Source organism: Stegodyphus dumicola, chromosome 10 (genome assembly GCF_044657685.1).
Source record: "Stegodyphus dumicola isolate Sdum_Otavi_A_Nest chromosome 10, ASM4465768v1".
NCBI classification, from domain to species: domain Eukaryota; kingdom Metazoa; phylum Arthropoda; class Arachnida; order Araneae; family Eresidae; genus Stegodyphus; species Stegodyphus dumicola.
Window position 1 is genome coordinate 175,833,443 of NC_140777.1, and position 15,620 is coordinate 175,849,062.

The 15,620-nt window shown below is 34.1% G+C and overlaps 1 protein-coding gene across 1 annotated transcript in view; it reads left to right on the plus strand.

Annotated features, from left to right (window-relative positions):
- Mtr4 (exosome RNA helicase Mtr4) overlaps nt 1-15,620 on the plus strand; it is a 75,650-nt gene that overhangs the window by 45,392 nt on the left and 14,638 nt on the right. The window contains exons 12-15 of the mRNA XM_085825901.1: nt 1,862-1,972; nt 2,062-2,163; nt 2,847-2,972; nt 15,437-15,587. Of these exons, the coding sequence (XP_085682027.1) occupies nt 1,862-1,972; nt 2,062-2,163; nt 2,847-2,972; nt 15,437-15,587 (490 nt within the window). The remainder of the gene's footprint in view (nt 1-1,861; nt 1,973-2,061; nt 2,164-2,846; nt 2,973-15,436; nt 15,588-15,620) is intronic.

The window sequence follows — 15,620 nt, forward strand, 5'->3', positions numbered from 1 at the left end:
CATTATATTTGTATTTTCAAGTGTTAAGGTGCCTTTTAAGAACATACCTCACGCAAATTAAATTTACCTAAAATCTAACCTAACTATTTAGCATTGCGTTGTGATTCGTAAGGACCGGATTAGCCTCGTGTTGAATTGGTGATGATCATGAGTATTAAATAAAACATACATTTGTTATCCAATGTATATATCTTAAATTTTATTAAGTTTCTTAAGTGGAAAACTAAACAAAATTATCAAAGTATACCAAGAATAATTAAGAATAAATGTCCTCTGGGATTTATTGAATAATTAAGTGAATTTGCTACACAATACAAGTAATACCATAATTAATTTACCTCTTAGCACAGCCAACGTACATTATTCAGATAGACTGGAATTTTCTTGAAACACACCTGGAAAACCTGGAAAAGTCAGGGAATTTCATTCTCCTGTTTGAGTGGCAACCCTGTTAAAAATAACATATTAATATGCAAAAACAATATTCAACTTTCCAATACATGTAATTCTAATTTTCATTTGTTAATATAATTTTCAAAACTTTTGGTGTTCAGCAGCATGCCTTTATGGAAATTCAGGCTACGCCCCTGATTGTGAGTAACAATTAAAACACTATTAACATCTCACTGATATACATATTTCTTTCACATTGAAAAATTTATGAAAAGTACAAAATATTACCTTCTTGTACAGAATGCTTCACATTTCCATATCGCTGAAAAGGAACTTCACAAAAAGCAAGAACAAATTGGCAAAACAATATCAATAAACTGAAAGTGTTAAGCTGCCAATTTTTAATTATTGTAAACATAATAATCATCGCTTATTTCACAATGGCGCCATCGATCAAAAGTTAAACAAAACAGAAACTTGCAGTGATGTAGTTATAAACAAGAATGCAGATGGTTCTCATAAAAAATCCATCAAGTTGCCTATTGACACCGAAAAACTGTGTTATTAATGACTGCAATGGCATATGTTTGTAATTCAAAAGGAAAGAGAATTCCAGTTTGTGCTATTATTGATAACAGCAGCATGTCCATGGATGCCAACTCTCACTTTCAAATGTCGCTAGATACAGCTGTAAAAATAGTTAAAAAGTAATTAAATTCAGAAGGAATTTTGCTAAATGTAGTAGCTAAAAATTTTTAAAAAAGGTCTATTTCATATTCCATAATAGGTTTTGTTACTCTTCATTTTTTAAACTGAATCTTCAGAAAAATATAAATAATGTCCTAATTTTTCTGCGGACTATCAAAAAGTTTTCATGGACCACCAGTTGGCGACTGCTGATCTAGAGCAGTACATATTCCACACTTTATCCTTTAATGATTGTTTCATGCTTGACACTTTACCTGTCCACCAGAACCCACTCGCAAACTACACGCTTGAACATTTTATTCGTGCTTTCATTTTATGGTCATGATTTCCTCTACTCATCCAATTATTGTAAAGTCTCTGGAATGAACTTTTAAAGGTGCAATTAACGGTAATATCAAGAGGCTGATGTGGGGAAATTAGGCCTTCAGTAACCATAGCTACATGAGTTTTTAACTCATTTAATTTCCTCTTATGTGACACTGAAATTCTGCAAATATAATAAACGCTTAGGTTTCAGTAAACTATTAGATCATCTAATCTAAGTATAATCTGTTTTTAGCCAGTCCAATATGAGATTCTTATGTATGTACAAAAATATCTGGTGGTAGTTTTCTTCCATATGTTCAAAGTTCATTTTAAGAAATTGTTATTTTTTAGTCCATCATCGCTGATTTATCATATTTCATTCCACTTTCTAAACTTTAATCATAAAGTATATTCATTTATATATATATATATATATATATATTCCTAATTACAGGTCGAACATGTGCTCCCGCTTTTAAAACGGGGAATTGGAATTCATCATTCTGGTCTTTTACCTATTTTAAAGGAAACAATTGAAATACTCTTTTCCGAAGGTTTAATAAAGGTTCGTTTCCCATATTTCATCAATTGCTGGTTTTATATGGAATACAAAAATTGGACTATATTTTCTTATTATAAATTGCTTATTTTCAGGCATTGTTTGCAACAGAAACTTTTGCTATGGGATTAAATATGCCAGCCAGAACAGTATTATTTACTAATGCACGAAAATTTGATGGAAAAGATTTTCGATGGGTAATTTGTTGCATATATTTGTTTTCATTTTAGATCTTTAGTTTTAGTTCTGTTCTGTTTATTACTTTTATTCACCAACTGAAATTATATCAAATTTTAAAAACTAGGCTGATTCAGAAAAATTCAATTCCCTTTTCCCAGTTTCTTACCTTTTTTATGTCAATGATTTCTTCTTTTTTTATTACATTTTATTCATTTCTAATCATTATATAATTTATTGTCCATTGTGTCATTAATAATTAAAAGTTGTTTTCCTTTTTTTGTGTGCTTAAAAATTCAGAGCTCACTTGAAACTTTTTATAATATCAAATGTCACTTTAAATAATATCTTTTATTGTACTGGTGAGGTTTTCATCTTAACTACTTTACTACTTTTAGTGTATTTCCCAAGTATTGCGATACAGTAGAAAAATTCAGTTGACGTCCTCAGTATCGTAATAACTTAATGTTGCTTGAAAAACTATGAGATATATGTTTTTAAACCTTGTAGCCAACCCTTTTTTTTTAATTTAATTATTTAAACTAGTTTGCCTTGAAAATTGGTAACAACATCTAATAATTTGATTTTGCTTTGTGTAAGAAAACTTCATTTTCTTGATATAAAAGAAAATTATCATTATTATATAAATTTCTATTTAATTGTTAATAATGTTGTGTATATTAAGACTGTCTTCCATATAAAGGTCACATCTGGTGAATACATCCAGATGAGTGGACGTGCTGGCAGAAGAGGTCTTGATGAAAGAGGTATTGTCATTTTGATGGTTGATGAAAAGATGAGCCCATCTGCGGGAAAAGAAATTGTAAAGGTAATGTTATTGTTTTTCCTGTTTCAGTCAATGCCAAGATACATTCTCTCTCTGTGTGTATGTTCTCCAAACATCTTAATCTAATTTAATGTATAATTTTTTAATATGTTACATCATTTACAATGGAATTTTATATATAGAATGGTTAACATTTTATTACTTATTTATTGACAATTTTTGTTTTAACTGGTGGGAGATTTTAACTGGCTGTCTTGTTACTCTTCTGTAAGATTTTCTGCAATATATTAATGTTATCGAGTAGTCATAAAAGTACATAAAAGTCAAATAATGTAAGTTAAAGATAGTTTAACACATTTTGCACTGTTAAAACATGCTATTATATCTTGGTTCAAAAGTTATGATAGTTGGTGGCTGTTACTTTTTAATTAACTTTCATATAAATGTGAAAACTGTGTTGAAGTTGCTTATATACAACATTTAATGAATTAATAATATTGTTACGTTATTTTCTTCCTTTACGTTCGTATGGGGTTCGTGTAGATTTGGAGTGAATAACGATGACACTTAATGAAGTATCGAAACATACTTTATTAGTCAGTATTGTCAGGACAGCTCCAAAACACGTTTTACAGTCGTCTATGAACTACTATAAACACTCTGGAACAATCAGCGACACAGCCTTCAGACAAGCTTCCTGCAAAGCACCCGATTCTGCTTTCCAGAGTACAGCTCCCGACTCTGCTTGGTCGTTCTCGGAACTCCACGTACTCTCGAGATTCTCCACGCTACAACTTGCAATGCACTCGACGACACACAGAGCACAGCTCCTGACTCTCGGTTCAGTTGTTTCCGAAGCTCAACACGCTCTCTTGACAATGCACTAACCGCAATGCTCTACGAGACTCTTTCGGTGCATTCGACGACCCACTCGGCACTCACTGGCTGGCTGTCAACGCGATTGCTTCCGCAGGGATTGACCTGCTAGACAAGACACACTCACTCGATGGAGACGCACACTTCCTGAGACACACTCCATGATGATTTTCCATCGTATGTGCTTGGTTTGATTACCGTATGAGAGAACATTGGGGATACCTTGAAATCTTCAGCTTTGTTCTTGGGCCCAGTCCGGTTTTCTTTCGAAATATCTACTTCTGTTCGGAATTCTCTCAATTTTTTTTCAAATCATTCTTCCACAGCTGCTATTTTTGCTCCAGTATCCTCTCTAAGCTCCACGATCTCGCTTTTAATCTTTTCTTGTTCCACTTTTATCTGTTCGAATTTTTCTTGCATCTTTTCTTGAGTGGCTTTTATTTCGCTCTTGATCTCAGCCCTTATCTCCTCCTGTCCGGCTTTCATCTCTTTTATTTCAGATTTCCTATCTTTTACTTCAGCTTTGATTTCAGCTTTCATCTCTTCCTGTCCTGCTTTCAACTCGGCTAAAAGGTCCATCAAAGTCTTCGTTTCTTCCACCATGGCTTTCCTCTGCAGGCGGGTCACTGGCGTTCACTCGCAAATCCCACTTCTTCGTTACGTTTAAAGTCCAACGTAAAGTCGTACTTCCGCAAAAAGTCCAATCCAAGTGTTAATTTGTCGGCGATGTTATCGACGAAAGCTAAGTGCTGATAGATCTCATTTCCGAAGGTAATGATGATGTTAATTTTACCTTCAATTGGAATCTAATCACCTGTCACTGTTTGCAAAGTCACACAGGGCGGAGTCCAGCGCAACGTTTCGCTCAATTCTCGAGCTACATCTGTTCTTACGATGGTTACATTTGCTCCCGTATCTATCATCATTTTACAAGGATGCTTATTCATGTATCCTTCGATGAACAGTCCGTTATCTCCGCCGTTCATTGAAGAGATTTGAAGAACTTTCAGAGGGGCTGCATCCTTGCCTGGCAACCTCCGCCCCGTGAGATTGCCGCATTTTAGTTTCCCTGGTTTTGTTTCGCGGGAGCTTTCTTCCAGTTTTGATTCATGTGACAGTTCCTGCTGAGATGGCCTTCCAATCCACAGTTCCAGCATTTGACGAATTTTTTCCCAGTATTCTTTTTATTAGGTCTTCTTAATGCCTCCCAAATTTCTCTTTCATTTTTTAGTTACGAGACATCAAAATTTGGATCTTCTATTTGAGCCGCTCTAATAGGATAGTGATCTCTTCGAGTCGCTTTTTGAGCCGATTCGAACTTCATAGCGTAAACCAAGAAAATCTGAAAGACCAGATTTCAGGTCTTTCAGATCTGCCAATCTGAGAGCTTTCTGAATTTCCGCATCCTTAACGGCATCGATTAAATGCATCAAAGCCAGATTTTCTCGGACATCAGGTGGACAGTCCGGATATGCTTGATGCGCCAACCTCTCGATGTCAGTCGCCAGTTCCTGAAGGCTTTCCGTGATTTTCTGCTGGCGAGATTTCAATTGCAGATGGTTACAGTCCTTTGCGTATTTTTCCCCGAATTTCATTTGCAGCGCATTCGAGAGGGCGTTGAAGTTTAAATTCTGGTCTTCGAAGAGGACCCCTAACAAACATAACAATATGATATACATCAATCAGCCAAAATATAAGAAACAACTAATAGGTTGTAGGTGATCATATCACTACTACAAGGGCTGTCTGTAGTGAGACGTTAGTGCAGTATGATGTTGTTTTGTGTGTCATGACATTTCACAGTATAATTTTAATAAATTCTTCACTATATGTAGCTTTCACAGTTCACTGCTTCTAGCTATTTCTGCTACTTAAGCAATAAATATTATTTAGATAAGGGTTGTCTCTACTGAGACTTAAGTTCAATAGGATGTTATCTCATGATATTTGGCAGTGTAATTTTAAAAATCTGGCTAATTTCATGGTTAAAAGAAGATAATTCTTTATTGTGATCTTGGATTCATTAATCTTTTTCTCATTATCACATGATGGCCCACCAACGGCCGAGCAGTAAAGACACTGAACACTGGTAGTTCGGTCCAAGGTTCAAATTCCGCGAACGGGCTGGCTGCATGGCCATTTTCATGGTTTTCCCCATGTGTAACATGTATACAAGCCAGTTTCCCTTAGAAAGTCCTCCGCCCTCCCTTTAGGCAGATAGCTCTCATGTGCTTTGCCATAATTGAATAATCCAATCCACTAATTATCACATGAAGCGCTATCTTGAAGGATACAGTCTCGTCCAGGAAATAGCTGTTTTTGAGTAATGCAATTCCAAATAGTAATAGTATGGTATATACCATGACAAAATATATGTGTATTATTGTAAAATATATATATAGTAATAATACTGTATATGGTAATCATAGTGGTTTCGTAAGTATTAGCTGTTAAGAGTTTATTCTCAGAAACATAATACCCTGACCATCTAGTCAAAAAAGAATCTTTGAGTAAATGTTATATACAGTCAAAAGTCGTTAATCCGGACTTGTCGGGACTTCGGTGATTCCGGATTATAGATCATCAGTTTAAATCTGGTAAGATGGCATGCAGAAATTACAAAATTAAAAATATGAAACCATAATTTATGAAATAAAGAACAATTATGATCTAAAGGGTATCAAAATTTGCAAAAAGAAAAAGCTTAGTATTTATTTGTTTACTTTATTAAACATTTCTTTCAATCTAAGTTGTTTAAGTTGCTTCATTTTATGTGATAATACTTTCTCTTTAATTCTATAAACAGACATAATTTCTTGTTTAGTTACAAAGTTCCACTGTTCAAGTCCTATAATTGCTGTGTTGAGAATACCGACTAATTTGTCAATCGAATGTTTTCGTTTTCAATAACCTCTGGGTCATTTTTTTCATTATCGGAAGCGAATGTTGTGTAATTTGAAGAAAAAGGCTAGAGGGCGCTGTTGCTCGCTTAGTTGTAAGAGAATAAAGTTTGTTCATGTTGAAGGCGGCAGCCTAAGAATACGCTCTGTATATAGTAATTAAAATATTGTTAAAAACGTAAAAGTGTTCAAATTAGTAAACCCACTGAACCACCATCATCTGATTTGGAGATACACAAAATTATCAGATGGTGCATCGGTGTAAGGAATTAAGGCTTTGTGAAGATTTTAGGTGTTCGATCCAAGTGTTTCGATTTCAATGGATATTTCATACTCGAGGGACAATGGAATTCCAAATAAAGGTAGGGAAATCTTAAATTAATTATTTAGTGATTATTTGTAGTACATTAGTAAGTATTTATTATTGCTGTCGTGGGTGTATTTAAATTAAATAAAATGGAAGAGAAGTTAGATAGATTGAAACGTAAACGTTCCACATTGAGATCGTCTGTTACTAGGTTAATTAAAGTGATTGAAGATAAATTAAAAATTGAAGGGGATGAAAATTTGATTAAAGAATTACGAGAATTGTTTGAATTATTAACCGAAAAGAAAAATAATTTAGAACGCTTGATGATGAAATACAAGAGTTAATTGATGTTAACTTAATTGAAGAAGATTGTAGTATAAGCGAAGAATACAATGACAAATGTATAATTGCTTGTAGTCAAATTAAGCAGTTTCTAGGTGCGATTACCGCAGTACCGCCAGCGAGGAATCCCCAAAGTTCTGATTTAAACCAGTCTAGTGGTAATGGAATTTTGCATGTAAGTTCCAGTTCTAGTGGGAGTAGTACGCTGAAATTACCAAAATTAATGATTGATAAATTTTGGGGAGACCCCAAACAATGGAATGAATTTTGGAATAGTTTCGAAAATTCGATACATAAAAACGAAACGCTTTCAAAAATACAAAAATTTGTATACTTAAAAACATTCTTAACGGGACAAGCTTCGAATGTTGTGTCAGGCTTTGAGTTAACAGAAAGTAATTATGATAGTTGTGTAGCATTACTAAAGGACAGATATGGTCAAAAAGACCTGATCATTAATTCATTCATGAATAAAATTCTCAATTTAGAAGCCGTTAAAAATTCTGCTAACGTAAAGGCTTTACGTAAATTATATGACGAATTAGAAGTTTCGATTCATAATTTGGAAACTTTAGAAGTAACTTCTGGCTCATATGGACATTTATTAATTCCAATATTATTAAAATTAATTCCGGACGATTTAGTTTTGGAATTTAATCGGCAAAGAGGATCGAAAGATAAAGTTGAAGCTTCGGAATTAACACAATTTATTAAAACGGAAATAAAATGCAGGGAAGTTTCAAATCTAGTATTAAGCGAAAGGAAAAATCCTGTGCCTCCGCGAGTCGATCAATCAAAATATGAAACTAGAAAATATGTAAAAAATACACCCACGGCTGCATTTCATACTGCAGTTAACCGAAAATGCATCTTTTGTGATAATTTGCACGAGTCATTTAAATGCGAAGTGAATGTTTCTGATAAATTAAAGAAATTAAGATCCGAAAACCGCTGCTTTTCTTGTTTTAAAAAATTCCATACATCAAAAAGGTGCAGAAATAAAACTAAATGTAATAAATGTGGCGGTATGTATCACAATGAATCGATTTGTACTAATAAATCCCTTGTAAACAAAAATTCGGAACAAGGTTATTCCGAAAATGAAACTGAATCTCTGACTTTGAATTCTGAGGAAAGAAATAAAGTTCAAAACTTGAAATTGATTGCTTCTGTTCCTCAAGGTGATAATAATAATGACTGTAATGCCAGGGAAATATTATTACAAACTTGTACAGTTTATGCTTGTTCTAAGTATAAATCAAAATTAACTAGATTAATTCTTGATCAAGGCAGTCACAGATCCTTTATAACGAAAAAATTGGCCGACCATTTAAAACTTACTCCAATCCGTTATGAAAGACTTTCTGTTTATTCATTTGGTGCGACGAAGGCAATGAATCATTCCTATCCGGTCGTTGAAATCGAAATTCAGAATTGGAAACAAAATAATAAAATAAAAATTGAATGTTTGATCTCGTATGTTATTTCCTCGGCGTCCATCAGTGTGCCTAGTAAACAAATTGCAGACTTCATGGAGCATATGGGGTTGCAGATCGCCGATTGCGCAAGAAAAAATAACATAGATGTTGAGATATTAATTGGAGGGGATGAATTCTGGAATGTAGTTTATTCTGAAAGAATTAAAATATCTGAAGGGTTGTACGCAGTCAGTTCTGTGTTTGGTTGGGTTGCCGCAGGAATCGAGAAAAATAAAACAAACAAAAATTGTTCTGAAAATTTAGCGGTAATGACAAACACTGTTGTGTTGAAAGATTTAAAAGGTTTTTGGGAATTAGAACATATGGGAATTAATAATTCTGATGATTATTCCGATATTGACTGCGAAATAGTAGACCAGTTTGAAAGAAATTTGCAGTTTAAAAACCGAAGATATGAAGCAAATTTAATCTGGAAATACAGTCCGAATAATTTAGAAAATAATTTTGAGGTAGCTAAGAAACGATTCGCAAACCTTCACAATAAACTAAGTAAAACTCCGGAGATTTTTCGGGAATATAAAAATATAATTGAGAACCAGATATTAGAAGGAATTGTGGAGGAATGTCCAAATAATGATACAAATTTGGGATATTTTATGCCGCACTGAGCAGTGATACGACCTAGTGAAACTACTAAGGTAAGAATTGTGTACGATGCTAGCTCAAGGACAGAGGACAGGAATTCGTTAAATGACTGCCTTGAATCAGGACCTAATCTAAATCCAAATATACTAGACATTATGTTAAATTTTCGTAAGTTTAAGATAGCGTTTTGTGGAGACGTTGAAAAAGCCTTTTTGATGATAGGAATTTGCTGAAGGTGATAGAAAATTTCTAAAATTTCTTTGGTTTAATGAAAATAATGACTCCTTTAAGATTATGCAAATGTGTCACGTAGCTTTCGGCTTGACTATATCTCCTTTCATTTTGGCCGCCACTATAAAATATCACATTCGAAAATATAAAGATAAAATGCCGGACAGTTTCCAAATGTTAAATTCTTCTGTCTATGTCGATGACCTATATTTTGGAGCAGGAACGGTTGAAGATGCATATCGGTTATCTGTAGATGCGGTTAACATATTTAAGGATGCTGGGATGAATTTCAGAAAATTAAGAACTAATTCTAAAGCATTAAACGATTTATGGGTTTCAGATGGGATTAAGGAATCAGACAACAAATTAACTAGTGAATCGAATTTCTTAGGCATGATTTGGAATTCCATTGAAGACCATATAAAGTTAAATTTAAAAAATTTAATTGACTTTTCTACTGGAAACGATTTTGCTACAAAAAGGAAACTTTTGCAAAGCATCGCCCAAATATACGATCCATTTGGATTTATTGCACCCTTTGTTATTCGGGCGAAAATTATTATGCAAGAAATCTGGTGTTCCGGTTCTGACTGGGATGAGGTCCTTCCTGCAGAGATTAAGGACAAATTCAACATTTGGCGGGAGGAACTTAATGATTTAACTGAAATATCGATACAGCGAAATTTCTTTGATAATGATCCAATGAATATAAGCCTTCACCTATTTTCGGACGCTAGTCCTAAAGCATATGGGGCCATCTCATATTTCAGATATTGTACGAGTGATTCTAAAATTAAAACTTCCTTTATCATGTCGAAATGCAGAGTTGCACCTTTAAGATCAATCACGCTTCCTCGTTTAGAGTTAATGGGAGCACTCATGGCTGCTCGAATGTATAATTATTTGAAAAAATTGTTTGGTGATTTAATTGAGGATGTTTATTTATGGAGTGATTCCGAAATCGCCATTACTTGGATTAAAGGTTCGCCAAATAATTGGAAACCATTTATCGCCAATCGTGTTACAGAAATACAGAGTATATGCAACAAAAAATTGTGGAACCATTGCGAAGGGAAACAAAATCCTTCCGATTTACTAACTCGAGGAATTAGTGCTCAGTCACTAATTAAGAATGATTTGTGGTGGCATGGGCCACACTGGTTACGTTTTCCTATTGAAAACTTTCCAAAACAAAAGAAATTAAAACCAAATTCAGAATCGTTGGAGTTAAGAAAAAGTATTATTTTGACTGCACCTGTAATTAACAATGAATCCCCAATTTTGCATATAGAAAAATTCAGTTCTTTAGGAAAATTACTTCGAATTACTGCCTATGTATTTAGATTTATTGGGAGGCTTCGGAAAAGGTCTACAGGGAATGGACCTTTAAGTGCTTTTGAGATTAAAGCAGCTGAACATTATTGAGTAAAAATTACGCAACGAGAATCGTATCAAGCGGAAATAATTAAGTTATCAAATAAAAAATCAATTCTCGATTCTTCCATCTACTCCCTTAATCCAAGGCTTGATGAGGAGGGAATTCTTCGGTTGAAAGGTCACATTCAATTTGCAGACTGTCACGAGAATTTAAAACATCCTATTCTATTACCCTCAAAATGCAAGTTTACCGAGTTGATCATCACGGACTCGCATGAAAGGGTATTCCATGCTGGAGTTAATTCGACACTAACTCAGATCAGAGACAAATATTGGATCATTAAGGGAAGACAGCGTGTTAAGACTATCATCAGAAAATGTGTGATATGCAAACGATATAGTGCTCGTCCTGGGGTACAGGATATCGCTTCACTTCCTCCAGACAGAATTCAAGAGTCGCCTCCATTTGCTGCGACCGGGTTGGACTTCGCCGGTCCATTTTTTACGAAAGACAGGCAAGGTAAAGTTTACATGCTGTTGTTAACGTGTGCGGTCACTCGTGCCTTACATATAGAGATAGTAACTGATCTCAGCACTGAAAGTTTTTTGCTAGCTTTCCGAAGATTTTTAGCTCGCCGAGGACTGTGTACCACCGTGTACTCCGATAATGCCAAGACTTTTAAAAGAGCTGATAAAGAACTAAAACATATTTTTAAAACTTTGAGTGATTCATCTGTGAAAGAATTATTTTCTGCTAGAGGCATAAATTGGAAATTTATTACTGAGAGGGGTCCATGGTGGGGAGGGTTTTGGGAGCGTATGGTACGAACCATAAAATCCAGCTTATGCAAAATTATTGGTCGAGCATCCCTTACTGTGAAAGAGCTTGAAATCCAGGCAATGATTAATTGTAGACCAATTACCTACATGTTTACCGATCCCAATGAACCTTCTCCACTAACGCCCTCTCAATTTCTGGTTGGTAGACGATTACTATCTCTGCCCTGCTAATCAAATCACATCCCAGAAATCTCTGGACAATAGGGCAAATTTTGGAATTAATGCCAGGCAGAGATGGTAAAATAAGATCTTTCATGATTAAAACACCTACTGGTACCTTAAAAGGGCCTATACAATTGTTATATAATATGGAACTTAACTAATGTTTCTATTTTGTATTTTTAGGTTTGATTCTCCTGACCTTACTGATAGGTATCATTTAATGTTTTGTAAAATTTTATGTGCTTATAATTATGTATGCATGTTTGTTATATTTAACCATTTCTCCAGGATTTATTGTCGAAATATTAATTGAATATTCTAGAATATATTATTGAAAGATGAACTCTCCACCGAGTTCAGGTGGGGAGTGTTGTGTAATTTGAAGAAAAAGGCTAGAGGGCGCTGTTGCTCGCTTAGTTGTAAGAGAATAAAGTTTGTTCATGTTGAAGGCGGTGGCCTAAGAATACGCTCTGTATATAGTAATTAAAATATTGTTAAAAACGTAAAAGTGTTCAAATTAGTAAACCCACTGAACCACCATCATCTGATTTGGAGATGCACAAAATTATTAGAGCGAATTATAATGACGAGGAACTTGATTTAAATCATATCGAGATGAAATACTACACTTCGTAAGGAATTATAAGCCAAATAAAATAAAAACATCTGCCCTGAAGATAAGGATAGTGCTGACAGATCAACTTCCAATCTGCGGTGTGATATTGATAAACAGATTTCGGATTTCAAAACATACTTTCGCTTTGTAGATACAAATTACATATTAGTAAATACATATCGGAAATTCTATTTGACATAATCGAAAGTTCAAGCTTACTTTTATGAAATTGCTCTAACAGTCCGCAAAAAATAATAAGCCGGATCCAATACGAAGATTAAGGAACAACGCAATATGTAACATTAACTGAATTAGATAATTTTAGCTTAGCTTATACCTCCGTTACACATTACATGCGCATGCACACAAACATATTCGCAGCCGTAAAGGTCTTACTTGCACTCATCATGCGTGAATGCGACGCATGCGCAGAAAGTTTGCAGCTTTGAGGTCTGGATTGTAGATCATTCCGGATTATGGGTGTCCGAATTAACGACTTTTGACTATGTAGAGGGAAATGTAGACTTATCTGATTAAAAGACCTTTTAATCATGAATAATCCAATATCAGTCATAATGTGTCATTTACAGTGATGAGCAGCTGTGAACTAACACATGAGAATAGATCTGTATCTGTTTGGAACTGTGCTCAAAGTAAACATTTTTCTTATCTCATTTCATGATTTTGGCATATGTATCCATAAAATTTGCATGTGCACAAATATGTGAAAGGTGATTTCAATTACTTTTGCTTGCCAGTGTTCAAAGTTTACAATATACATTACTCTTTCAGTGAATATGCATTGCATTCGCATGCTTAGCAACCCATGAAACAGTTCTTTTGTGAGTATTAATACATCTTAAGTGGAAAACAACTAAACTCATTTTGTGCATACTGTTATTGAAGCAAGGGAAATGGCTAAACTCATTTTATGCAAATTGTTATTGAGGCACAGAAGATGACTATTTATTCAGATTAAAGTGCAAAAGTTATTTTCGACGACTTATCAGTAAATTACAGATATAGTAGGTTTTTTGGGGGGGGGGCTAACAAAATGTCTTTTTTTTTTTTTACACTGCATTCCTAAAAATGGATGACAATAGAATAGAATGTGGTGGCGAAAAATTGTGTACAGTTAGTTTGTTGAATTATTTTTCTTGTGAGAATAAACTTTTTGATGATGAGTCTAGTGACGAACAAATTATACAACATCGTAGGATTTTTTCCCAGCCACTAATTTCAGGCAGTTCTGATTCAAGCCTCTGCTTGGATGGTTCTGCTGAAGAAGAATGAAGTAGCCAATCCACCAGTCTTGGAAGATTTTTTTAAACTGCTCAGGAATAAATGCAGAAAACATTCCAGATAGTGTAGTGTATCTAGCATATACATTACACTAAAATACCAAATTTATCACCGAAAGCACCATGGGAAAATTGGGAGTTCCATTGTATTGTTAGCCGGTCTTTACCCCAATTGCAAGCACATGCAGGGGTGTGCAGTCATTGATCAGGATTCCAGTCCATAGCATGATACTGCATCTCATATATTAGTCCTTTTCCTGGATATTTTCTGAATGATGAGTAGTACCACTCTCATGTCAGATCGTTTGGCATTTACAAGCCGATGTCAGACTGAAGCTACTCTCATATGAGAATATTATGCAAGCCCAAGTTCAGTCCAGTTGCAATGCTCACGACGCTATTGCTGGTGTTGTCAGTATGATGTTGTCTGAACAACGAGGTACACACAACAGATCTACAAGCATATAGCCGTCTTCCTTTCAAATGTGCCGCTACAGTTTTTTGAGAGATCCATTGTTCTGTATCAGTAAGAAACTCTTGCCACCAGCTTAGCTTAATATGCCAGGTTTTTTTTTTTTTTTTTTTTTTTTTTTTGTCAATAGGGCAGTGTGCCTGTCTCTGTCAGGTGTTCATCAGCATCTGGCATTAGAAGAAAAGCAACAAAGTACGATTCTCCAGGTAGACTTTTACTATATGTGTAGAAACATACATTAGAATGCTTTGTGGGAATTAGAAAAAGGAAAAGTACTTTGCTACAATGTCATGTATGCTGTGTCAAGAAAATATGCAGTTTTTGTGTAAATTTTGCAATGTACCCTAACTCAAAGGAATGTGTTTTAAAAGATATCATGCTTTAAAACATTGTTAAATTTTTTATTTTTGAAAAAGTGTTTTTATCTTTTTAATACTTTTTGCTGCATGCTAATTACAAAAAATTGCCTGCTATAGGATGAAAGATTAAGCTATGTGTAAAATGTCTGTGTAAGATATATTAACAATTACTTTTCCATGCTAAGTAACTAGATTTGTGTTTTATTTCCATGTACCAACTGTAAGAAGTCTAAAATTGTTATTATCTTTATTCTTAAAAAGATAAATTGGTAATAAAACCCATTCTAAGTCTTTATTTATTATACGTAATTTGTTATATACCAAATTAACACTCAAAATGCTTTTGTGGGTTCATGCCAAGTTTATGACTTGACATAAGTGAAATGAAATGTTAGTATCCACATGATATCATTTATCCTTAATCACAATTTTGAAATGCACTACTTTATTGCATTAAAAGTTAATAGCTCCCCTCCCCTTCCCCAAAAAACATAATTAGATGTAAAATTTACTGCCTGAATATTTGATGTTGTATATATATATTTTGATAATTTAAATAAAAGTGTATGCCAAAAATTATTTTAGTCTTATTTTAAGTTTATTATCTGTTAAAAGTATTTTAAAAAACTTTTTTAGGGTTCACCAGATCCTATAAATTCAGCCTTCCATTTGACTTATAATATGGTATTGAATTTGCTTCGAGTAGATGAAATAAATCCTGAGTATATGCTTGAACGTTCTTTCTTCCAATTCCAGAATTACTCAGTTATACCACAACTGTATGACAGTAAGTAGCATCATTACATGATAAGTAGAAAAA